General features: G+C 42.4%; 8 protein-coding genes across 8 annotated transcripts; 7 read left to right on the plus strand and 1 right to left on the minus strand.

Moving 5' to 3' along the window:
• The first annotated feature begins 338 nt into the window (after positions 1-338).
• Positions 339-4698, plus strand: BCR41DRAFT_390255 (hypothetical protein). Its single transcript, XM_022028201.1, has 2 exons — positions 339-1925; positions 2057-4698. The coding sequence occupies exons 1-2, from the start codon at positions 507-509 to the stop codon at positions 4673-4675; spliced, it is 4038 nt and encodes a 1345-aa protein (XP_021876145.1). The 5' UTR covers positions 339-506; the 3' UTR covers positions 4676-4698.
• A 2771-nt stretch (positions 4699-7469) lies between these two features.
• Positions 7470-8960, plus strand: BCR41DRAFT_363489 (beta-lactamase-like protein). Its single transcript, XM_022025891.1, has 4 exons — positions 7470-7701; positions 7963-8337; positions 8476-8737; positions 8817-8960. Exons 1-4 carry the CDS (start codon positions 7671-7673, stop codon positions 8899-8901), a joined length of 753 nt encoding a protein of 250 aa, XP_021876146.1. The 5' UTR covers positions 7470-7670; the 3' UTR covers positions 8902-8960.
• Positions 8961-9341: 381 nt separating this feature from the next.
• On the plus strand, positions 9342-10255 carry BCR41DRAFT_313764 (hypothetical protein; the record flags this gene model as incomplete). Its single annotated transcript, XM_022021155.1, has 2 exons — positions 9342-9648; positions 9813-10255. 2 exons carry the CDS (start codon positions 9342-9344, stop codon positions 10253-10255), a joined length of 750 nt encoding a protein of 249 aa, XP_021876147.1.
• Positions 10256-12547: 2292 nt separating this feature from the next.
• BCR41DRAFT_363492 (hypothetical protein) lies at positions 12548-16397 on the plus strand. The gene has a single exon (XM_022025892.1). The coding sequence runs from the start codon at positions 12562-12564 to the stop codon at positions 16045-16047; it is 3486 nt and encodes a 1161-aa protein (XP_021876148.1). The 5' UTR covers positions 12548-12561; the 3' UTR covers positions 16048-16397.
• A 78-nt stretch (positions 16398-16475) lies between these two features.
• Positions 16476-17872, minus strand: BCR41DRAFT_401493 (hypothetical protein; the record flags this gene model as incomplete). The annotated part of the gene is made up of 2 exons (XM_022029224.1): positions 16476-16765; positions 16864-17872. 2 exons carry the CDS (start codon positions 17870-17872, stop codon positions 16476-16478), a joined length of 1299 nt encoding a protein of 432 aa, XP_021876149.1.
• A 260-nt stretch (positions 17873-18132) lies between these two features.
• BCR41DRAFT_342538 (Rad21/Rec8-like protein) lies at positions 18133-18956 on the plus strand (the record flags this gene model as incomplete). The annotated part of the gene is made up of 4 exons (XM_022022294.1): positions 18133-18223; positions 18436-18522; positions 18616-18719; positions 18832-18956. The coding sequence occupies exons 1-4, from the start codon at positions 18168-18170 to the stop codon at positions 18954-18956; spliced, it is 372 nt and encodes a 123-aa protein (XP_021876150.1). The 5' UTR covers positions 18133-18167.
• Positions 18957-21402: 2446 nt separating this feature from the next.
• BCR41DRAFT_426250 (hypothetical protein) lies at positions 21403-23481 on the plus strand. The gene is made up of 2 exons (XM_022030709.1): positions 21403-21814; positions 22010-23481. Exons 1-2 carry the CDS (start codon positions 21527-21529, stop codon positions 23309-23311), a joined length of 1590 nt encoding a protein of 529 aa, XP_021876151.1. The 5' UTR covers positions 21403-21526; the 3' UTR covers positions 23312-23481.
• Positions 23482-24056: 575 nt separating this feature from the next.
• BCR41DRAFT_363496 (hypothetical protein) lies at positions 24057-25131 on the plus strand. Its single transcript, XM_022025893.1, has 2 exons — positions 24057-24241; positions 24379-25131. Exons 1-2 carry the CDS (start codon positions 24135-24137, stop codon positions 25058-25060), a joined length of 789 nt encoding a protein of 262 aa, XP_021876152.1. The 5' UTR covers positions 24057-24134; the 3' UTR covers positions 25061-25131.
• The last annotated feature ends 67 nt before the right edge of the window (positions 25132-25198 follow it).

Consider the following 25198-nt stretch of genomic DNA (forward strand, 5'->3'; position numbering starts at 1 on the left):
CGAGCCTAAGGCGTGGATGTGGCAGGCGATCCCGAGTTTTAAAAAGGATACAACTAATTCTCAACTTACATTCTTGTAAGACATGCGAGATCAATCATTGCCATCACTAGCTAAGTTTGATCTTGAATATCCTTTGAGGAAGTCGCGTTCAATGCCCTTTATCACTGACAGGCCTGCCTAAAAAAAGAAACCCTGGCGGTATTAGTAGCGGGAAAGATGCGTGTGTGTCATCCAGTCAAAGAAGAATATTTAAGGTTTCATTTGTTCGTTCCTATAATTTCTCACTCTACTCCTTTTTTTTCTCTCTTCTTTTTCTCCTTTACCTTCTCTTCTTTTTCCCTCTCTTCTCTCTTCTTCCTCCGCTTTCTTCTCTTCTCTCGTTTTTCTTACTCCTCTGCCTCCCTTGCATATATCTCTCTATTCAACGTTTTCTTTACATCGAGTCGGAGTAACAAAATACCTGTAAAAAAAGGGGAATTGCGAGTAAATCCCTGACCTTGTCGATCATGAGCCTTGTGGACTTGAACACACACAGCACATTCGAGGAGCATCAAAATCGCAGTGTTCAACCTACCCTTGACACAACCATGCTTCTCTGCAAGTCTTCCTACCCTACTGATACCAACACCAACATCACCGCAGGCAATGACTCACCTGCGGCAGCAACAACAACAGCAACAACAACAGCAACAACAATAACTATGCCTGCGGTAGCTGTACCCTCTACAAAGTCCCTCCATTTCAATCCCTCGGGACAACCATGCAACTATACGCACATTGCTTCCCAAAAAGATATCCTGAACCCCCTTGCATCCCTATCATCTCTCTCTCATTCTCCCGCAACTAGCCTTCCCCCTGTCTACTCTTTTTACATTGACAACAACAACAACAACAACAACAACAGTATGAACAAGAATATGAGCGAGAGCAACAACAGCGACAATTGGAGTTATGCGAGAGCAAATAGTAACGGAAAGGACGCTAATTGTAATGGAAAGGACACTAAAACATCTCGGACACGGACAGTTTCAATTTGCATTCCACTATCAGTACCAAGAATAACAACAAAAACAGTAAAAACAGAGGGCTCAAAAAGTCACCATCTCCCGCCACTTAATCTCTCTCTTACTCTTGATAAATTAAAAGAATTAAAAGAATTAAGAGGAAGAAGAAGATCAGTTCACGTTAATAGCAAGCTCTCATGGCCAATTTCGGATAGAGATAATAATAAGCATGAAGCTATCTTGTCTTTGCCTCGTAGAAGACGACACTCTTCTTACCATCATCACAACCATTGTCTTCAAGCCGACAGTTACCCTCGAAATCTGGCCCAAGTTCAAGAAGAACAGGAATCCCCTTCAACTGCAGTGGAAGATCCCAGTAAAGAAAGCCTCTCTACTCAATTCTTTTACAACGGCGAGAGCAACAGCAACAATAGTAGCAATAACAATAATATGAACTATCGAGATTCAATCAACTCTATGTCAACTTGTGTCAATTCGCCAACAAGAACATCATTATTGCCTTTGACAGCTGAGTTGTACTCGAAGTGCCAAGGATTAGCATCTCTGAAGGGCACCAGCATTATCAACAAAAACAACACCTGCTTCTTACCGCACGGAGAACAAGAAGGGGATATAGGAGGAGCTGAAGAAGAGACTATGAGTGATTTTGATGAGGATCTGGACCTGTATTTGTACGGAGACCAATATGATGACGATGATGAGCAATCCATTAGTCAAGATGAACAGAGTAACTTCTTCACTTTTTCTGAGACAGCGATGGTTGCGTCAACGGATGAGGATGGTCAGGATCTGGAGTCTATTATGGAGGATGAAATTGAAGTAATGCCTTGGGTTCAAGAAGCCATCCAAACAGTTAGTGCGCTCGAAGCTAGGCTGATTGAACTGGAAGAAGACTGTCAAGTGAGTGCTTTTCCTATCTCTTTCTTCTCGCCATCCTGTGGTTCCCTTTCATCGTTCTTCCTTTCTATACCATTTATATCTAATTTGTTTCCGAATATTTCTGCCCTTGTTTCTTTTGTAATGTTCGTTAGTCAATCCCGCTGTACGAGCAAGATAGGATCCAGATGATCCGTGTCATTCAGGATCTAGATGCAACCGTTCAGAAGGACCGAGCCTGGATTGATAATGCCGAGACCGCTATCCGGTGGACATCATTTGCTCTTGAGGAAGCTCTACTGGCTTCGTCTACTCGTCGACCATCCCATAGCGACAATATGTACAAACAACCCTCTGTTGCTATGTCGCCACATTTCGATCATGACAGCGAGTTGTCACCAGTTCAGGCCTATAGGCAAGCATCAGGAAGGTTCACAGTTGACAATGAGGGCCCACAACTAATACAGCGTCGGTATCAACACACTATGGAGACTGGAAGCCGCAGCCAGCGTCAAGATGCATTAGAGATAGTATACAGGAATGCTATGCTGACAGCATTGAGACACCTGAAAACCGTTGAGAATTCACAGGAGCCTGGTAGAGAAGCAACAGATATGGAAGTGGATCGAAGAGTAGCTCAGGAGCTGGATGCTCCAAATGCAGCGCTACAGGAGTGGTTAGATAATACGAGCTTGGTGAGTCCAATTAGCCAAAGGATCCAGAGGCAGGATGACGAGCCAAATATGGCCCTGTCAAAAGCTGAAGAGAATAGCAGGGATACTCTGAGTAACAATGGCGATGGCGACGATGAAGCACGGTGTCCAACTATTTATTCCGATACTACGAGAGTGGAGGATAAACAGGACTCTAGCCTGACCGTTCCAAACATGCAGCCCGCAACAGAATTTATGACGGGATCAAATCCCTTGAGTCACCCGAAATCTCATCTTGCTTTCACTACCACTGCCACGGACAAGGTACACGATCACTCAATTTCTGTAGCCTCATTCCAAGCGACGCTATCGGGGACCCCTCAACCGCTGGAGGCAGATGTCGCCGGTGGCTTCATGGATGAATGTGTGTTTCTGAAGCAGCATATCCAAGCATTGGACCGTCTTCGCCTTCAGGAACTAACCCGCCACCAAAGAGCAGAGCAAGTTCATCAGCAGTTAATTGCAGACCTGACTCGCTTCTCAAACGAGCTACTTCTGAGTGTGAGCGACCTTACTTGTGCACAGGCAGCGTTAGATGAGGCGAGTGAAATAGCCATGATCACTTTAAAGTCCATGGAAAGCACAAGTGCGTCAGAGCAGCAAGGATCCGGTAATGACTGTTCATTGCCATCAAATGCAAGTAAGAGGAAGCGATTGATTGCAACATCATGCAAGGGACTTTCAGAAAGTATGGGCATGGTTGCACAAGGGATCAAGCGGATGAGGACTCTGGCTGCTGACTGTGTCGGGATCATGGAGCTTGCTCAGGTCCAAAGTGCCACTGCTCAGCCAGCCTCAATAAGCAACAATGAAGAGACCCGGTTGAGCAAGGAAGGAGATGGAGAAGAAGATAAACCAGAGGTGGCTACTGGAGCTGCAACAACAACAGTGCCTCCTACAGATTCTGCCACTGCAACGGAAACAGCAATGCAGGCAGCATTGCCGCCATCGCTATCTCCTCTTGTTATCAGGCCCAACCTATTGAAGACTGAGGCTTCCATATCCTCAATGTCTCCTCAGACAAAAACGCCTCCAACACCGACAGCAATGGCGTTGTCACTCCCGGTAACAGCTATTGAACAAAGACCACCCTCGGTTTTTGTAGACAATGTGGCATTCCAAGAATTCGAGAGTCACTTGGCTCTGTTTCGGGTAAACTCAGAATCTATACCCAAAAGGATAAGCTTTGGGCTTGGCTTCGGTCGCAGGAAGAGCACTCAAAAACCTCTATCATCCCACGACGTAACTGGAAATCCTATTACTAATACTAATCCCAGCGGGATGCAGTCCGTAACAGGAGCTGTCCCGCACCAGCAACAGCAGTTTTCACATAATATGCAAAGCTCACCATTTATGAAGCGCGTCCTTGAGGAAGATATATACCCTTGCTTACTCGTCCATCCTCGCCCAGCAACAATTGCAAAACAAGGCAGTTGGATCAATTCATGGTTACAGTCAGGCACACCGTCCCCTTCTTCTTCTGTACCTGCACATTCCTTGCTTTCGCCGAAGTCTTATGAAACCAACTCACAGACATCCTGGTTCCAACAATTGCTCACAGCTATGGAGCGGAATGAATGTGAAATCGAGTTTTGGAAAAAAAATACTCATCGCCGTACATCCATACAAGAGGTGCCGCCGCAGCAGCAAGATCAAGACCATGACAGCACTACTCCGCCAAATGTCCCGTGCTGCCTATGTGGTATCAAGCGTTCGTGTGAATTCCGACTGCGGATTGTGAATCCTCAAGGAGACTTCAGCGCCGGATCTAGTACAGAACCTCCTCATCTCTCTTGCCCCTCTGTTTCTTCTACTCTCTCGTCTCCTCCATGTTATTCACTGGACCGGTTCTGCCGTGACAGGATTGTAGCCGTCTGCGACTTTTATATGTTCATGACTCATCTTCGACAGGGTTTGCTAGATCATCAATCGAATTTGGAGTTGTTTAGGAGAGTACTTTGTTTACGACAGCGCATGGGATGTGCTCGTATCGGATTCATGGATATTGTACATACCCCCAATGCTGCTCAATTACCACCGATTGTTGTACATTCACGCTAGAGTAATAAATTTTTGGATGAAAGAATATATATATATATATATACATATACACGTATTAATATATTTATACAGTAGTAATTTTATTGTCCCTATACACCAAAAGAGCCCACGAGACTAAGACTATACATCAATAGGGAAAGAGAAATCAATAGTGGTGGCAACATTATCTCTCTCCGTTCTCTCTATATTACAGCAGTTATTCTTGTCTTTGTTTCTTCCACCAAATACATTTAAAGCAAAAAGTTTATTTTATTCCGCAACGTTATTCACAATTGGAATTCAAGGATAGTGCATATTTGGAACTCACAATGCTACAGTGTTGACTTGCTCTCTATATCTTTAAATTCTTAGGATTTTTCATCCTTGATTCTAAATACACATTTGATTACAAAAGAAAAAAAATTCGTCGTTTATTTTTTCATTAATAGCCACAAGCTTGGTAGAACAAACTGTTAAGATTAATTGATAGCTTTTGTTTTCTGAGAAAACTTTATGTTATTGTTTTATAAAGTCTTTTTTTTTTTTTTTTCTTTTATTTTTTTTATTTTTTTTTTATAATATATATATTTTGCTCACTTCAGTTGGTCGGAGACAAGAATTCTTGAGCGTTTTTGATTTTGATTATAAGAGTTTCGATTGTCGACTGAGTTCGAACCAAGTTCTGAGTAGAGTCAGAAAGCTGACGAGCCGTGAAGTGGAGATTGGAATGAGTCTGACTGAGTGCCTGTTGCGTACTCTTGAATGGACCAGTGGCGATATCCGAAAGGGCCCGATGACCTCTGTCTAATGAACTAGCAAGCTCCTCGAGAACCGGGGGTGAAGAGGAAGGAGAAGAAGAAGAGGGGCCCAAAGATTCTAACTGCTGTTGGTCGTAATGATGGCTTTGAGGACTTGATGACATTTTAGGATGGTTGTTGTTCAAAGTGTTTGTGCTTGTGTAATTATTTGTAGTAATAAGACTGTATTTGGTCCGATTGGTTTGTCTGGGAAATTCCTTCCTTCCTTCCTTATTCTAAGCCCTATATAAAAAATTAAATATTAGCAAAGTTAATTCTGATTTTCTTTTTATGGATAATCTCAACAACTTAAGGCATAGCCGCGGCTAGCAGATTATGTGTAGGGGATTGCATGTAGTTCTACAAGAGTGTGTGCAGCACGTAAGAAGGATTGTATACCTTGATCAATGTAAAAGCTAATGGAATAAAAGGGAATGTTGGTAAGTATATACAGTAATAATGTAGCGTGCTCATGTTGCTCAGAATGATTGCTATCTTGCTAATATCATAGGAAACGTGGAAAAGGGAAGATAGGGTGGGGATGGGGCCAACATGCTGGTTCCCAGACCAAATACGATATGAATGATGGATATACAGCCTTTTCTGAACCACATGACATGTCCAATGAAAAGCCATTTGATGGTTTCTCTAATTAAGGATTTCTGCACTGCCCTTGTTTTACTCCGCCACCAAAAGAAAGGAAGAAAAACAAAGGCTTCCCATTTCGAATGTCACTTTTTTGATTCAGAAAGAAGATTTAGTCCTTATTAATACTCACTTTAGTGAGCAGCTGAAAAAGAGTCCAGTAGAAGCAACTGAATATAGTCTTTTTTTTTTTTTTATTTATTTTGTATATATATAATTTATGTTTTCTTTTTTAATTGCTCAACAGTGGAGTATATATAATGATTGTACACAGGAGAGAGTATGGACGCATGGGAGTATGAGTAAAAGATAGCAGCTATTGGACGTAAGCAGATGACAGTGATCTTCAATTGCGTTCTTTTTTTCTTTTTCGGTATGTAATTTCTTTTGTTGGAGGTACAAAATGTAGGATTGTCTGAGCTGCATGAAATACGTGCATAGTCTATGTGTGTGAATAAAAAGAATCTATGATTCGGCGTCATATACATTTAATAAATACAAATGTACAAGCAGGTATTGTGATCAAACGCTCCGAAGGGGAAACAAGGCCTGCAGAGCCATTTCGCATTCAGAGCATTGCAATGAATAGACTAAACTTTAAGAATTCATCAAGGGGTGGGGTAGGTGACACATTGGAAGACTTGTTTTGCATCGCGTCAAAGGATGGAGATAAAGTAATTAAAATAAAAAAGGGGAACCACACAAGCAAAAAAAGAAGCAGAGAACGTTCGATGAGGAAAATTCGAATGGAGCAATTCAAAAAAAAATAAATTCCCCTTTGTCTGTCTATGAGAGTTTCGTAAAAAAAAAGAGACCTCCATTCTCTTTCTCTCATCTCTTTAAAATGCTCTTTTTTTTGACCTTTTGAATAGGAAAGAGGATTTCCGTTGGTATTCATGTACAAATGAATTAACACTATTTGCTTCTCATAAGTTGATTTAATCGTCTATTGTAAATACATGTACTATTGTATACAGCTGTTGTTGTAATGCAAAATGAATGTGTATGCCGCGTGCTTACTTTTTTTTTTTCTTTTTGCATAATCTTTGTTTTAATAATCATTTAGTAAGACCTCATCGACCAGACCAGATCAAGTCAAAATGAATGCTGTCCAAGTCCCTTTTTTCTCTATTGTTCTTTTGGATCTTTCGGAACATTTAAAGAAAAAAAGTATATAAAAGCAAGAACCCGCCTTTTCTTTATCACCTTTTTTTTTTTCTTTATTTTTTTTCCTTAATTTCATTTTTTTTTTCCCTTCTTCTTCCTGACTTTCATTCCTAGCCGTTCCTGTGTCTGTTATCATTCTTTCTGTCACGCTTGTCCCTCTCTTCTATTCAGGTTCAAAAAAAAAAAAAAAAAAAAAAACCCCTCATTTGCAAGCAATTTATTTGTTTTCGGAATCTAATCCTCACAGCCCTTTTCTTTCATTCCCCAATACGACATTACTCCATTACACCAAAACTACAAAATCGCAAAACAACAAAGTAGAATAGCAAAATATAACGTCTTGCAGTTGATTGATCCCCAAACTTTTCACACTTCCATTCATTTATTCATTCTTTCATATATTCCTAATGCGTGTCATCACTGTCCCTGTCCTTGAAGGTAAACTGAAAGAAACGTACCTGTTTAATATACCTGATAGGGTTTATATGTTTGTTATGTTTGTTGTGTGGGGTGTGCAAAAAAAAAAAAAAAAAAAAAAATTAGAGCGTGTGAGATTGAAGATTTCGTATTTGAATAATTCAATTGAACGCGTTTATTTTCTGCTATGCTACTGGGTAGTTCACCAAAAAAAAAAAAAAAAAAAAAAAAAAAATCAATTGCTCACTAATTGTTTCTTTTGCGTCTTTATTTTTTAAATAGACAACTATTCATACATCATCCTCGATGAAAAGACATCAGAAGCAGCTGTGGTTGATCCTGTCGAACCACAAAAACTTATGCATATTCTTCAGCATCTGGGCGCGAAACTGACCTCAGTTCTCTGCACACATCACCACTGGGACCATGCAGGAGGTAATGTGGAGCTGATCGCAAAAAAGCCTGGTCTTGCTGTTTATGGCGCTGATGCCCGCATTCCTGAGATCAACTATGTGGTCAAGGATAAGGAGGAGTTCAAAATTGGAAACGTGACCATTCAGGCGCTCTGGACCCACTGTCATACAAAGGGTAGTATCAGTTATTATGCAAAGGATGGTACCGATAGAGCCGTATTCACAGGTGACACCCTCTTCTTGAGTAAGTCTTTTTCTCTCTTGATCACTTACACCGAATGTCCTACTCGTACCCTTCCTTTTTTTTTTTTTTTTTTTTTTTTTTTTTGAGGAGCATTCATTGACTGACCAAAGTGATTTTCCTCCTGTATTAACCAAATAGGTGGTTGTGGACGCTTCTTTGAGGGCACTGCTGCAGACATGTACAACAGTTTATTGCACATTCTTGCAACGCTTCCTGTGGAGACAAAAGTCTATTGTGGGCATGAATACACCAAGGCAAACCTCCAGTTTGCACACCATGTGGAGCCAGATAACCCTCATGTTACTCAAAAGTTGCAATGGTGCATGGATGATAATGTTAAAATCACTATTCCTGGTACTATTGGCGAAGAACTATTGTGCAATCCATTCCTACGCGTCAAGTAAGCTTTTTCTTCTCTGTTCTGGAATTTAATCTTTGTGTATCGTTACTTGGCATTCATTCTAATTTTTTTTTTATAGTGAGCCTTCCTTGCAGGCATTTACTGGCAAGAGTGATCCTATTGATGTAATGCATGTCCTTCGAGAGTTGAAGAACAGCTTTTAGCTCTTGGAAAAATAGATAAATAAACAAATAAAAGTAATAGAGAATATAGTGGCAAAGCTGGTCTCTGTCCTGCTATTCTCTTCACTTATTCACTTGCATTGCCTTTATTTGACTTGTAATGTTTGTTTATCATATTTCAAAAGTGCTTGGCAGTCACAAAAAAAAAAAAAAAAAAAAAAGTATCTTTCGAATAAACTCATCGCTTTTTTTTTATACCTCTTAGTCCTCATTCAATCGTCGTCATGGCACCCAAATTCAAAAAAGCAAAACTGAAAGCTGCACTTTTCAAGCTTCAAGATACTCACCAGAAGCGGCAACATGCAACAGAAGTCCATGAGAAAAAGGAGGCTGCTATTGCAGCTAGTGCGAAGAAGGCTCAACAAGGTGCTAACGGATCTACTATACAGAAGGCACAACAACTAAAGGCACAGAAGAAGGCTATGTCTAAATTGCCTCCACCTCCTTATAATGACCAGGATACGATTTTGTTAGTTGGTGAAGCCAATTTCTCGTTTGCCAAGAGCTTAGCGTTAGAGATCCTGAATCGTGGAGACACAATGACAGCAACCACATTAGACTCCTTTTCAACCATGACTGAAAAATACACGGAGGCACAGGAAAATGTCAAGGAGCTCGAGGAAGCCGGCGCAACTGTATTGTTTGAGGTCGATGCCACAAAGCTAGACAAGATCAAGAGCTTTAAAGGGAAAAGATTCTCCAAGATTATCTTTAACTTTCCTCATGCAGGTAATATGTAGTTTTAGTTTACTTTGCTGTTATATGGATTGAAAAAAAAAAAAAAAAAAAAGAAAGTCAAAGTGAGCCAATTGGATAGGATATATCGAAAGCAAATAGCAGAATGACTACTAATTTTTTTCTTTCTTTACGCCATTATCCTAATGTTCAATTAGGTGCTAGTATTAAAGATCAGCATAGAAATATTATTAGCAATCAAAAGCTAATACGATCCTTCTTTGAGTCGGCGGCACCCTTCCTCACGGATACAGATCAGGGAGACAAAAAAGCTGGAGAAATCCATGTGACATTGAAGTCGGGACAACCTTATGACATGTGGAACATTAAACGATTAGCGACAGGGACTGGTTTGCTGGGTGTGAAGACATCGTTTCCCTTCAGACCGGAGCAATATTCAGGATATGAACATCGTCGGACGATTGGTTACAAGGAAGGTGTGAGCCAAGGCGGGAATGCAGAAATCAAAAACAAGAACCCAAAGACTTTTGTCTTTGTGAAAAAGATGGTTAAGGAAGCTGATGTGGCTAAGGAGCAAGAGTCTGCCAATATCAAGAAAAGAAAGAGGGCAGGCGAGGATCTATCGGATGATGACGAATGATAATATCCCAAAAACAAAAAAATCACATTCTGTACTATAGGACTATATGATAGCATTCACATAGAGTTAAACACGAAACATTGGCTATTCATTCATTTCGATACGAGTTCCCATTGCTTTGTGGTTGAATTTGTGTGAGCATATTATAGTTTCCACGTGCTCTAATTGCTCTACTCTACTAAATACATAGACTGCAGTCGAATATTCATTCTTAGCAATAAGCTGATGCATTAAGAAATAAAAAACAAAAGGAAGGCGATGGCATACATGTATATATACAGTAATTTACAATACTGCAGCATGACAGAAAAGAAGCTTCGAGAAGTGACTCTACATGCCTTACTGTATCTATAATTGACAGCGTGACATGTCTGTAATTTCTCATCTGAAAGAAAAGAGCATAGAGTCGGAGCAGATAAATGATGGTGCTCAAACACGGAGCGAGATGCGCTCAGGCCCCTGAATTTTGTTTAGCACTTTAAATAATTGACCCATCTTAAGCAAAGAGTATCCCATGTGGCCAGGAAGGCTTCTCTTCTATTGTTTACATCTTTGGATCTTTGGATTGGAAAGATAAATTGAGTGGGTCAGCCCCCCAAGAGTTGATAACACAATTAGAGGTTACGTTGACACATGTACTCAAATACCAACTGTTGGGATGCAACTTTTGCGCTATGTCCTCAAACATTAACATAGACATGGATACATGCATGTTTGCATAAGGTATCAAAGCAAAGATCATTCTCTCGTGTGTTGTTTTGTTTATGAATTCATTCGAATATTGTCTTGGTCCCTATAAAAATAAATAAAATAAATAAAATAAAATAAAATAAAATAAAATAAAATAAAATAAAATAAAATAAAATAAAATAAAATAAAAAAGACAAAGCTAAATGAGGAGGCAGTGTGGAGACATATCCACATCCACAGGTAAGGAGAATGAAACGGCCCCTTGTCTTCTTTAAGGGAAAGAGTCGGTTTTTTCTTTTGTTGGCATATACAGTAGATAGCTATTTCTTGGCTGCTATTTTTGCCAAATCAAAAAAGCAAGCCCTACCCCCTCCTTTCTGGCTTAGTTGACACTTTTGAGAAGGACTAAAGTAAGGGCAATGACGGAAAGAGACGGCATGCGAAGGAAAAATAAAAAAAAAAACACAGTGAGCAAGTACACAAGAGATCCTAGACATTTTGTACTCACCGAGGCATGTCAAATGGGAAACCGTGCGCTGTTGCATTTCGCTTGCCCCACCTTTGTGTTCCCTTTGTTTACTCACTACAATGAGACAGCCGTAGCGTATAGCCGCAACAGCTGTGATTGTCAGATTTCCATGAGCGAATGGCAAAAACTGCTCCCGAAATGCAGATCAACAACGGTTCCTCTCTTTCTCTTTCTCTTCTCTCATTCTTTTCTTTCTGTCCTTTCTCTTACTATTTCCCACATATTCCAACCCTCCTCTTTGAGATATCTGCTGTCACTGTTATTAGTCTCTGATCTTACGGCATCAAAACATCTTTGGCAGTTGCTTACATTTGCATTCTGCTTTCGCTTATTCTCCACTGTCACTTCACGATCTTCATTGCCTGTCTGGACTCTAGACTCCATTATCTTAACCTCGATTTAATATCTTTCTCACACAAGCATATTCACACAGTTCACCTTCTTGCTCAATCTACCTCTTTTCCCTCACTCATTTTGAAACATCTGTTGACTACACTCATATATATAACCTACTTCTAATCGTTCAGACAACTAATTCTTATTAGAGACTAGCGAAAGGTATGGCATGAGTATTTTAAGGCTGGAAAGGAATGTAAAACCGGGAATAGGATACATCAATGAAGCATGTCAACGAAGTGTTTATGTTGATTGAGTAGACTATATGTCTACTTGCATTTATCATAATCGGCAATATTCGTATCAATGTAACGTTCTACTAAAAAAAAAAAAAAAAAAAAAAAAAAAAAAAAAAGCAATTTGATACGCGTGTGTAGATGAATGTGTGGAGATAATGTTGGTATATAGTCAAGGGGTGATAAAGTAACGTCGGTAAATTCAACTTTCAACCATTTGATTGACATTACTTCGCCTCCCTGTCTATTTTGGTTATCATAAATAGGATCTCCACTAAAATTGCAAGAAGTGTATTGGATCGAAGCAGATCCTTTGCATCTCCCATCACTTGCATCTCTGTGGTGCAACTGGACAAACAAATAGGCATAAGCGTTTTGCATAAGCAGACTGGGCCAAAGTCCAAAAAGCTATTTTTCTTGACACACCAACCTACCCCGTGCTAAAAAAAAAAAAAATGGCCACACCCTTCCGTATGTCTACTACATATTCCTTAGTGCCCTCTCCCATGGACAATCTCCCATGCTCACAACCAAATCTCCGCCAAAAAAATCCCCTTCGCAGAGACAGCAAAACCATCCACATATCATTGCCTGTGGCTGTTGCGCCTCTTTCTTCAGCACAATCCCCCACAGGTCCAACTTCATCTTTCTCTCCACTCAATTCCACTCATATCCACCACGAGTCACTTATTCCCTCGTCTCTGTCTCGTCGGTCATTGTCCCCTATCAACGGCGCTGCCTCAGTTATGAAGAACTTTTTGCGGAGGAGGCGAGGCACCATTTCCAGCAGCAGCCCCGCAACATCTAAACAAACAGACATCGTCGGCCATCATCAAAGTACAGCATACGATACTAGACATAGCTCTTACGAACTTCCTACACCGCAGCCATCCATGAACATGCATTCTTTTGTTGTTGTTGGAGGGTATGGAGCCAAACCTGGTACAACCGTTGTATTGTACGACTCTGAACCAGCACTACCTTCACCAATCAGCTCTCCTAGGCTCGTACAATGTGAATCACCCGTTATCCCAGTAGCAAAATCCACAATGGCGCCTGCAACTACTATCCCAGGAACAACAACAGTACCAATATCAACGCCTTCATTCTCGCAAGCCATGATGGGTCATTACAGCAGCAAACAGGATATCCCTCATAAATACCAACCCAGACATGGTTTCTTGATAGAAAATACATCAAGTGGTGATGTCGAATCAAGCTCGATACACTCAAGTAAGGCACTATCAACAGCATCCTCAGCACGTTCCAGCCAATTGTCTGCAAAAACAACAGGTTCTTTCTCATGTACAACAATAAATAGACGGACCATATCCATGGACAGCTTACAGACTCTTAATACAACTACTGGGCTGGATCCAGTAGGTGAGAGGCAGGAATCAGATCAAGGAGAAGGAGCTGCATCCGATATTATTTTTCACGATCAGAGTACAGTGTCTCAGTCCTGCAAGAGTCAATTCGAGCGATCATCCGCTACAGCCTCTCCGAACAACACCGACACTATGCCCGATCGAAATGAGGCTTCAAACGATGCTGAGTGTATAGAAGAATGCAAAGTCAATAATAGCGAGATGATGAATAACCTGGGCTTTAGCAATGAGGTATCTCGAGCTTTTGATGATCTAGGTACTTCAGGGAACAACTTCACGAGCCATTTCAGGACCAATCAAGATCTAACAACCAGCAAATTACGAAGTCAACAGCAGAGAAAGACACTTTATCATAACTCTATGAGCTATCTTTCAGGACAACTATATAACTACTACAGCAATATGCCTGGGATTGATGACAGAAGCATTTTCGTCAGCAACAACAATAGTAACAACGGCAATAAGGACACTCAGGATCAGAAGAAAGCTGATCAAATTGAAGAACCCCGACCTTATACCCCCGATCAAATTTCGGAAGCTATTGACAGTCCTGCTATCGTGGATTTTCAAGATACTTACCTAGTGGCGGAGAGTATTGAACAAATCATTCTCCCTAGCATCTCAAGCATGGTTGTTAATAGAGTCGAGGGGATGCAAGGCAGCCTGACTTCGGGCGCAGACAGCACTCTTTTAGTTTCCAATTGTTCATCCCCTACCCAGTTCTATGATGCACCGCAAACCAGGCGTGCCCTCCGCATGTTCCTGACAAGCAGCGATCAGGAATTTGATGAGATGGTTCAGGTGGGCTTCCCTTCCAAAGTATTCAGTGACTACGACTCTGACATGGCTGAGGCACAGAGCCTACTTGAGCCACAAAAGCAAGACAATGAGCGACCATCTAGTGACCGGTATATGACCTTGCGAATCACTTTGACTCCATGGCATGCTAGAGCGGACGAGGTTAAGCTATATGGCGCGGACGTGACCCATGATAAACAAACGCAATTCATATCTAGGTTCAACAAATTTTTCTCGCGGTCAACAGCTACATCTAGCGCTACATCCCCTCCTTTCTCTCTACCATCATCAGTATCATCGTTCCAGCATGTACGACCTGCTGTTGCCTCCAGGACGTCATCTGATCAATCTGTTTCAACCCTCAGAAGCAGCCCATACTCAGAGCATGGGATTCGCCATACTTTGTCTTCAGAATCTATCCCTTCCCAAGCAAAAACGTGCAGGTTTACTCCTGACAATATCTCGCTTTCGCCTAGTATCGCTAGCTCTAGTCGTCGCTCTATCGCCGACAGCATTGTTAGTAGTCGCACTAACAGTCGCAGGTGCAGTGCGGACCGTGACCGAGATAAAGTCTGCTTTTCTCCTCCACCTTCTGTAAGAGCCGCTTCTCGAGCTGCCGCCGCTGCCGCTGCCGCTGCCATCGTCGCATCCGAATCAACAAGCCCGAATCATAGGTTGTTTTCCCCTCCTTCAACACGGTCACCGTCGCCTTTGTCCTGCAGTGACCATAGCGAATCACATATTCAGGATGGTGGAAACAGCGATAATACGACCACTATGACATCTTCCAGAAAGGGCTCTTCACTAGACCAACCGTTGAGCGAGCACGAAATCGGACTTGATAACTCAAGTGACACTCAGTGTTCTGTTGACAGCGAAGTCAGTCCATTTATGGCTAGCGCTCTGACAAAGCCTACGATAAGCAGTGCCAGCCATGCCGGTCAAGATCGTACTGTAGCCGTAGTCAGCCTCAGTGGTGACCCCAGCTCTAGCCATTTGGAGACAGCTGCCCAGGCACAAGAGCCACGTCGTAGCACACGCTACCCATATCAACAGCATGCCATGCATCAAGAGAAGAAACAGTACACCACCTTACCGCGTACGAGTTCTTTGAGAATGAATTGGTCTTCGTCGGGTTCGGAGGATGCGTATCCACAGCCGATCCACAGCCACATGACATTACAACCTGCTGGATCGAGTGGCTCCAGCCAGCGGATCTCGAGCCGTTACGCTGGCCCTGGTAGCTCCAGAGTCAACAGTAGCAAGACAATCCATCAGGATGGCCAGGACCAATATCGACATAGCAACGCAGGCGCGGAGATCTCCTCTTCCTCTTCACGACATGGCCCAAGATTTCTCAATTTCTCCCTGCGTTCTAAAAAGAATGACAAGGTTAGCAAGGCTATTGATCGCCAAACTCTAGTCCCACCCCACATCAGTGCCAAGAGTTGGAGAAGAGGTGGTCATGGTGACAGTGGTCGAAAGGGACAGCTAGTAGAGTCAGAAAGATCAGTAACTGTAGCGACATATGGACATGGCTGTGCGTCGTCATATGACTATCAATGTCACGATGACGCAAACCGTAGTGAGCAGAACCCGGAGGCGTATTTTGAAATAAGCATGGATGATCAAAGTTATGGAGGCTATGGTCGCGGGCAAGGGAACGGCTATGGGTGTGGACGAGAGCAAAGACAACGAAGAGGAGAAACAGAAAGGATCAGGAAAGATGAGGACTGTTACAGTAGTTATGGTTAGGCAAGAGATGGGACCACAGTCCAAGGTGGAGGGCACTGGAGACCTATCAAATACCACCAACCAGAAGTCGCAAAAACCCACGCGTGTCCTTGAAACTGCCTTGAAAGATGTTGATGGAGAGCCACTCGTCCAATGACTTTCTTCCTTTTTTTTTCTTAAAAAAGGCTTCTTTATAATGTTTTTTGCTTTTTATTCCATAATGCCGTTCTAATGCTGTAATGACCCAGTCTCCTGTCCTTTCCTTATGTATTCATGTATATAATGTAGATAATGTAGAATGCTGTTATTTTCTTTCTACTCTATTGCCTGTGTAAAACTGCTACGTTAAATAAAATCTAAATGACCATTCACTGATCGCAAAGCTAAGCATCTATGCCCTAGTCTACGAAGTAGCATTAACTTCAAAAAAAAAAAAAAAAAAAAAAGTTTCAGTCCTTTTTTTCGGATTGTGACTTGTAAAGAAGATCAAACCAGATGAAAGTGCCAACTCGATGCCAACCAGCATGCTCCATGAAGGCCATGGTTGGAATATTATCGTCTAGACAGTCTGCATGCGCATATAAGGAAGATGTCGGTATCGAACTACTGTCCTTGCCTCCTAAAGATGTCAGCATCCCACGTGCTAATTGGACGTGGGTGAGTGCGAGGCTGTTCAGGACAATTCTTCCAAGACTCAATTTACGGTACTCTGGCAACACATGCAATGCTGCAATCGAGACTAATGAGAAATAATAATAACGATGGCAAAATAATAAGCCTAGTTAAAACAGGAGAACATTAGATATTTTTTTTTGTTACACCCTCACATATACTTACAGTCTCCGTGTGTGCCTGCCCAGGCTACCATCTCACCATCCTTGTCTCGGAAACACTTTGACAGTCTGATAATTTTCTTGCCATATTCTTCTGGATACTTGACTTTATTGACATCAAGCATCTTGTTGACATCGCTCTCTCTCATGGAATCAAGTATTAATCCATGCTCATTCTCCAAGCGCCTGCATCTGGAGAGGAGCGTAGGTTCACCTTGGAGCAATGTATCTTCACTGATCACAAACTTGACGGCTCGGGTACTAGTCTTTAGGCAGTTATTGTTACCCAGTTTAATTAACGCCTCTCGCCAGATATCATTGACGCAGTAAAATTCGTCCTGTGTCTCAACACTTTGGCCCAAACGTACGCGCTCGGATAACTGGTACTCTAAAACATTAGTAATAGCTGACAGAACATTCTGATAGTGTCCATGGATGACCGAACCAGGTTGGCCTTGGCTTTGCTCTAAGGCTTTAGTAAAGCTCTCTGACGTCGCGTTATAGGCCTCATGCGATGAGCCAGTGGTCTTTGAGAGGCCATTATCTGTTGCTGAACCACTAGTAGCTGCCTGCATCAAGAGCGGTTCGCAGCGCGCATAAAATGTCAACGCGTCACCTGAAATTGTCAAATCAACCTTTGTGGAAGTTACTATTTCCGTCTGTGCACCATCATTTTCTACTGCTATTGGTGCTTCACCTTTCTGTACGTCATCAGCATGTCCCTGTCCTTGCTTATGGGTCTCATAGCTTTGTATGTGTACAGGCAACGGTTTGGATCGATAGTGTGGCTCCTTAAGACCAGAGGAATGCGCGGATATTGGCTTTACGGTATGAAGTTTTGTGGGATCTTTTTTATACTCCAGGGCTGTACTCAGGACTAAACCAAACTGTGAAGCAGCTAGAGGTAGCTCTAAGTGTAACTCAGCTAGGTAGCTCGAACATGCTTCCTCATTTGAGATGGAATGAAAAAGCGACGGGACCGATGGTGGAATGGGATGATCAGGTGTTGGCATTATTTCTAAGAGGGATAACAATTAAAAAAGACAGATACGAATTCAAAGACAGGCAGGTGTAATTCAAGGTCCGACAGCGAAACAGCGATCCTTCCAAAACCTTCTCCATTCTTGAATATTACCACATGCCTGGTCCTGACTGTATCAGATTAGAGGGGTTTGACTGCACTCGTGTTTCATTTGATGATGGAAAGGCTGCGCGGCTTCTTTTTCTTTTTCCTGACACGTGCCATGCTTCATTATATCTCATTAGCTCTTTGTCCTCTTTCTCTGAACAACCACTGACCTTTGAGGCATGTTCTATAGCAAAGATATTCTCACTCGTAAAGACAACAGCCTCGGTTTGATCTGGTAAGAGTACAACTACACTCAACTGTCTATGTTAACCTTCATCCTAAACACTCAGTAAATCTCATCAGTGTTAGCCAAAGTGTACATGTTGGAAGATCTTGCTCCTTCAAGCCATGCAATGTATCCCAGCTTTGTTGCTAATCTTCAGTAATACATCTGTACTTGATACAATTTTTTTGCTTTCTTTGTCTTGATCATCGAACCGCCTGGAGGTTGGCTGCAATGATGGGCTCTCATCGATCCGGAATCAACAAACTTTCCAAGAAAGACGTGAATAATGTCAACATCGTCAAGACTTGGTAAGCCTTACCACACCGTTGATCGAAAAACTAGTCATGACGACACACACTAATTTCCCTTTACTATCTTTCAACTTCTGATCAAAACTAAAGTATGGATATATCACAACCTTCCGAACCCTTTGCATTACGGTTCTCTTCTAATTTGATGGTTGGGGTTACTCGTGTATATGCCAAACAATACAGTTTTTACCACAGTAAGGCAATATGGCTGTTGCATTGTCAGATGCCTGAATAAGCTCTTATAAAACTTACGCGTCGTAACGAAAAATTCAACCTACATTTTCCTGTGACGCGTCGTAAAAAAAGTCGATGTCAATAATATGTGGGTGCGTCTCAAACGGGACCTTGCGGAAGTGCAGTCGAGCGATATCATTATGTTACAGCCTGAAGCAAGGTTAGTCGACTTTCTATCCTGTACTTACATGCAGTAGAGGAGCTTTATACTCGTATTAGAAAGCTAACACCATTTTTGCTCTGCATCCACAGGATAGAGTCGATTACATTTGATTATGATATGGCCGTCGAGCGGGACACTCTTCGGCCAATGACCCATGCTATCCAGAACATCGATATCGAGACTTCGGTTAGACCTCAATCGTTTGTTTAGAAATTAGAAATATGTCTTTTTTTATTCAACAATCAAAGCTTGAACATGACTCATTTACGCGTGCACTTCTAAAATGTGCGTGTATCAGCGTCGTAATCATAGCAGAGAGCTTGCTATTGAGTTTGGTTGGGCTACTCAGCCTGCCATGGATCTTAGAAATAGCCAATCCGAAAACCTATCATGTTCCAACAATAGTAGGGACATTACAAGAGTATATTATCTTAGACTTTGAAGGCAAACATTCTTATTGTCTACACTATCATCTAACCTTTACTGCGACTGTAGTCTTAGTAGTGCCGGCCGATATTGAAAGACGCCGCAAGATAACACTTGATGAGCATATGCAGCCATCCGATACGGAGCAAGTGATCCCCGTATATCGCGGACTCAATATGTCCGATGAAGCTTTTGTGATGGATGACAGTAGGTATGAGTCTAAGGGTTCACATCTCTTCATTTTAGGGGGCGCTTCGATGTATTCATATCAATTCAACCTATATTTAACTGACCTGTATCGGTATTTAGTCTATTCATCGATGCTGAGGGTAATCTTGTTGGATACATGCCCACCCTAGGAGTTGATGATTCCCTGGATACGGCTATAGCACCGCAACTCCCCATTGCAAGGGGTGCACTTGGAAAACGCAGGAGGGATGAGCAAGGCAGAGACCGCGTTTTGGAAGTCATTGAAGAGTCCGTGCATGCAGAACTCCCCGAGACTGAAGCTTACCAAATACTAGGGCATGACCTGTCTCTCGAAACCGGAATAGGGGCAATTGTTGCTCGTAAAAAGCTAAGGATAGAGCAGAGACAACCTAAAGCGACACGACTGATTATTGACGACCGCACTATGCTATCACCTAATGAAATTTACGAATCTGGCAAGAACTTCACACAACGTCAAATAACGCTCATACAAGAGCGCAATTTTAAACAGATGGTTGCTTCAAGTAAGACATTCATTGATGTCCTCCTAGGTCGACCTCTTTGTGTCTCTGGCTATGATAATGAGCTAGCAACCTTCTGGTCTATTGCGAGCACACGTGCTTTTGAAATGCCCCAGATGGACTTTCGGAAGGGTCTAGTAACCTCAGGACAGGTTCGGGTTGCCAATGATTCACTGTTATACAATGCTGAACAGGTTGATGACACTGTAGCTGAGGTTCCAGAACTTGAGATTCGACGCCGCCACGGCAGTTCAGATAGAGCATTGACGCCATTGGACCTAGGGATAAGTGGCATAAGTACAGGGAGTGCCGCAACCAATAGACAGAGCGCTCACATGCCTTGGTCTACTGAATTGCGCACTAGCGTTAGTGTTCATAGTGAGCATTCTTCAACCGGATCGGACCGTCTCCGTTGGGATTTTGAGGCAGTTTTTGATCCTGTAACCGGACGCTCGATCCAACGGCAAAGACAAAGGTCGGAATCAAGCCGCTCTGATTTAGGGCCGAGAGACTTGAGGGAAGAACCTCTGGCTAGACACCATCACCGAGCTACAAGTCGGTCACGATCTCATTCACGCGATGCTTTTATGACAGCTAATTATCAAAGACCAGAAGGAGGTGGGCCAAACTCGTCAATGGATGCCTACGATTTTTTTATGGATCTACAAGAAAGAGCCCATGATTTGAATGGGCAAATGGAGGTATCCACTGCTACACAAGAGCGCGCTGCTGTTGAACAAGAAACAGATAATTTCTTAAATTACATACGCTCTATCCTTCGAGAAGTGAAAGCTAGTTCTCTTTCACTTATGGATCTGGTCTCCACGCATCGTCGACGCGATGTTGTCGCTGCTGCATTTTACCATATACTTGGTAAGAGAGTCTTTTTTTTCTTTCTGTAACTAATAGAAAGAAAAAAAAAAAAAGTATCTCAACTGGAAGGTATTCCATCCATTTTGTATCATGGGAATGCTTTGAATTAATAATTAAAAATTGGTATGTGTCACAGCGCTTTCAACCATGGGATGGGTGCGTCCCCTCCAGGAATCGTCATATGGAGATATCCATATCGAAGTGATCAAGCAATAATGAGCCTTAAGGAGATAGTTATTTGTGACTTCAGCGCTATTCAACACAATTTTGCTACAGGGTGCAACATGGAAGAAACCAATAAAAAATCGACCAGGGAAAAAAAACGTGGCTTGGCAATTTTTTGTTTTGTTTACAAGCTTGATCAAGAGGAGCAGTCTTTTGGTTTTACAAATTGAGTATAAAAAGGAAAGATTTTTCCCCTTGTGTGTTTCTGGGGTTTTTTCTTTTGGTTTCTGGTTTGGTTTCTTTTTTTTCTGGTCTTGGGTTCTTCCTCTTTCTCATTGTCTACCACCCATCCGTATCCTTCCTCCTTCCTTTTCCACAACATCTCCTACACAAAAAATAAGGACCCATCATGACTGTCCAGGCCAAGTACCCCGACCCTGTCCGAGCCCTTCAAGACCTCGAGGCCGCCGGAACCAAGAATCGTCGTGATGGTCTTTCCGCCGAGGAACTTATGGACTCGATTACACAGGGTGGTTTGACCTACAATGACTTTTTGATTCTCCCAGGCTACATCAATTTCCAGGCCAATGCCGTCCAGCTCGAGTCGAGAATTACGAGGCGCATTACTCTCAAGACGCCTTTCCTCTCGTCACCCATGGACACCGTCACAGAGACTGACATGGCCATTGCCATGGCTGTAAGTCATTTTGATGTTTAATGTTTTGTAACATTTTAAAGAAGCATGTGGATGCTTTTAGGGCCCATGCGTTTGCCTGTTTGTTTTATATACATCCCCGCAAATTTCTTTATTTGGTCAAGGCCCACGCTGTTATCTCATAAATTCACACGTTATATGTAAAACCTTATTTTCTATTTCACTCTTATCTTTTAGTTGCTTGGTGGTCTAGGTATCATCCATCACAATTGCACTCCGGAGCAGCAGGCAGAAATGGTTCGCAAGGTCAAGAAGTTCGAGAACGGCTTTATCACTGATCCTGTCTGTTTGTCTGAGAATCACACTGTTGCTGATGTACTTACCATTAAGGAGAAGTACGGCTTCTGTGGTATCCCTATTACCGAGAATGGAAAGCTTGGTTCCAAACTTGTTGGTATTGTCACCGCCCGTGATGTTCAGTTTGTTAGTGATCATACCACTCTTCTCAAGGACTGCATGACTACTGATCTGGTCATTGCTCAGGAAGGTGTTACTCTCGAGGAGGCTAACCATATTTTGCGCGAGTCCAAGAAGGGCAAGCTCCCTGTCGTCAACAGCAAGGGTGAGCTCTGCTCTCTCCTTGCTCGTTCCGATCTACTCAAGAACCAGAACTACCCTCTGGCTAGCAAGGCAGCTCATTCGAAGCAGTTGCTCTGTGGCGCCGCCATCGGCACTCGTCCTGATGACCGCGACCGTCTTGCTCTTTTAGTCGCTGCTGGGTTGGATGTTGTTGTCTTGGATTCATCGCAGGGCAATTCTTCCTTCCAAATCGAGATGGTCAAGTGGATCAAGGCTACTTATCCTGATCTTGACGTTATTGCTGGAAATGTCGTTGTTTGGGAGCAGGCTGCCCGCCTTATCGCTGCTGGCGCTGATGGTCTTCGCGTCGGAATGGGCTCCGGCTCAATCTGCATTACTCAGGAGGTCATGGCTTGCGGTCGTCCTCAAGGTACTGCCGTCTACAAGGTTGCTCAATATGCTTCCAAGTATGGTATTCCTGTCATTGCAGATGGTGGTATTGGAAATATTGGTCACATTACCAAGGCCTTAGCTCTCGGAGCATCGGGTGTGATGATGGGAGGTCTTTTGGCCGGTACAACTGAGTCTCCCGGCGAGTACTTTTACTTGGATGGCCAGCGTCTCAAGAAGTACCGTGGAATGGGATCGCTCGATGCGATGGAGAAGGCCGGTGATGGCGGCAACGGCTCAACCAAGCGTTACTATTCCGAGGCTGACTCTGTGAAGGTTGCTCAGGGTGTCTCTGGCTCGGTTGTGGACAAGGGCTCGATCAAGAAATTTGTTCCTTATCTCTATACTGGTCTTCAGCACTCTCTCCAGGACATTGGTGTTGACAGTATTGATACTCTTAAGGAGGGAATGCGTCAGGGCACAGTTCGTTTTGAGCGCCGCACAGCTGCTGCTCAAGCAGAGGGTGGTGTTCACTCCTTGCACAGCTACACTAAGCGTCTCTTCTCATAGAAGAAGAAAAAAAAATAGGAGAAGATGGTGGTAGAATGCAAGATTGCTCTCTTTTTTATCTCATTGTAGTCTATCTGACTTGCTTCACTTCATTTTCGCGGGTATTAATATAATTTCTTTTTCCATTCTCATTGTATAAAACATCCATTCTTAATAAAAATCATTAAGGCATTAAAAAAAAAAAAAAAAGCATTATGCACTTTTTAAGTGAAACCTAAAGTTAGCCACAAATGAACTCTATCAGAGTCCAAATGCACAGCTCTCAAAATACAAGTGTACAGACATAATAATAACGCGTCAAATCGTCATCATTACACGAACTGATCGAGGTAAGCCTTATTACCACAAAAAATTACATTTTTGTGGCGCCTATGCTGGCGGCTTTTGTCATACTCCTTTACATTAGACGAGGAATGAGGAAAGTCTTCTAATCTATTAATGATATACATTTGTATATATTGGGAGCCTGCCTGTACGCCAGTGTAACAGAGATAAACAAGCCTTTTTTTTTTTTTTTTTTTTTTTTTTTTTTAAAAAAAAAACTTCTTTTAGAGGAAAAGAATGAAATGAGTGCAATTGGTTGGTTGCGTTTTATTTGAGTTGGAGCAGATCATTAGAAATAAAATAAAACAAAAATTTTCATAATGATGTCAGGTACAAGTCACCGATGATGCATTTAGTCTCTCACTCCTTCCTAAACACATATAAAAGGGATCCTGGGGCCATCGAATATTGAAGTTCAAACGTTCAATCTTTCTCTCTTCTCATTTCTACACAAATAGTACTCCAAAAACTCAATAAACAAATCACACCACGACACATCATGTCTCTTCTTCGCCACACCGTTCGCCGCTCTTTCAATGTTGCCATTGCTAACAAGAACACACCTGCTGTAACCAGGATCCCTCTTGTTGCCCGCACATTCTCGAGGTAAAAATAGAAAATAGATACAGGCAAACGGCAAACCGTTTTATATTTACATTTGTACGATTTTTAACGGCTAATTAACGGACTTTTTAATTCTATGATCTGTTACCCATTACTCCATAAATGATGTTTTTAAAAAGCAATACTCCTCAATATAACGATCAAAACCTGATCAAGCACGCTCCTGGATGGGAGGAAGGAAATGCATCTGCTAGCGAGGCCAGTGTCAAGGCTGATCGCGAGCCTCACCCAGAGGATGTCAGGCATTTGCAGAATGAGTCTGTGAAGCACTTGAAGGACAAGCACGGAGATAGCGCCAGTATGGTCGATGATCTCAAGATTAAGGCTCAAGATGCGGGTGAGAATATGTCGAACCAGGCCAAGCAATATGCTAACAAAGCCATGAACAGGGGTGAGACTCTTGCACAGCAAGGCAAAGAATATGCACAAAAGGCCATGAACGTTGGCGAGAATATGAGTGAGAGCCTTACGGGACAGAGTAAAGAGTATGCCCAGAAGATTAAGAATGCTGCTGAGGACATGACTGGGGACCTGTCCGGAAAGGGCCAAGAATATGCCAATAAGGCAAAGGGTGCAGGAGCAGAAGCAGCTAAGCAGGGTCAACAGTATGCGGAAAAAGCCAAGCAGGCAGGTGAAGAGGTATCGAAGCAAGGCCAACAATATGGAGAGAAGGCAAAGCAACAAGCACAGCAGGCTAGCGAAACTATGATGGGAGGAGTTAAGGCTGGAGCAGAGAAGATGACTCAATTTGTGAAGGAGTCTGTTGACTCTGCCAAGAAGGCTGTTGGCATGGACAAGTAAAAAAAAAAGCTTTATATTTTAGACAACCTTTGTAAATAGCACACACAACAAATTAAACCTTTTTTCGTCAGAATGTGGAATGATATCAAATATGGAAATATGCATAATTAAGTGGCTAGAAGATCTCATTCAAATAAG

Source organism: Lobosporangium transversale (assembly GCF_002105155.1).
Source record: "Lobosporangium transversale strain NRRL 3116 chromosome Unknown BCR41scaffold_63, whole genome shotgun sequence".
Classification (NCBI taxonomy): Eukaryota; Fungi; Mortierellomycota; class Mortierellomycetes; order Mortierellales; family Mortierellaceae; genus Lobosporangium; species Lobosporangium transversale.

Excerpts from the sequence above, each read along its gene's own strand:
- BCR41DRAFT_390255 (XM_022028201.1), top strand. The coding sequence starts at position 507 with ATGAGCCTTGTGGACTTGAACACACACAGCACATTCGAGGAGCATCAA. Across the intron at positions 1,926-2,056 it reads AACTGGAAGAAGACTGTCAA|TCAATCCCGCTGTACGAGCA; the intron begins GTGAGTGCTTTT and ends AATGTTCGTTAG.
- BCR41DRAFT_363489 (XM_022025891.1), top strand. The coding sequence starts at position 7,671 with ATGCGTGTCATCACTGTCCCTGTCCTTGAAG. Across the intron at positions 8,338-8,475 it reads AGGTGACACCCTCTTCTTGA|GTGGTTGTGGACGCTTCTTT; the intron begins GTAAGTCTTTTT and ends TTAACCAAATAG. Across the intron at positions 8,738-8,816 it reads AATCCATTCCTACGCGTCAA|TGAGCCTTCCTTGCAGGCAT; the intron begins GTAAGCTTTTTC and ends TTTTTTTTATAG.
- BCR41DRAFT_363492 (XM_022025892.1), top strand. The coding sequence starts at position 12,562 with ATGGCCACACCCTTCCGTATGTCTACTACATATTCCTTAGTGCCCTCT.
- BCR41DRAFT_426250 (XM_022030709.1), top strand. The coding sequence starts at position 21,527 with ATGACTGTCCAGGCCAAGTACCCCGACCCTGTCCGAGCCCTTCAAGAC. Across the intron at positions 21,815-22,009 it reads ACATGGCCATTGCCATGGCT|TTGCTTGGTGGTCTAGGTAT; the intron begins GTAAGTCATTTT and ends CTTATCTTTTAG.
- BCR41DRAFT_363496 (XM_022025893.1), top strand. The coding sequence starts at position 24,135 with ATGTCTCTTCTTCGCCACACCGTTCGCCGCTCTTTCAATGTTGCCATT. Across the intron at positions 24,242-24,378 it reads GTTGCCCGCACATTCTCGAG|CAATACTCCTCAATATAACG; the intron begins GTAAAAATAGAA and ends GTTTTTAAAAAG.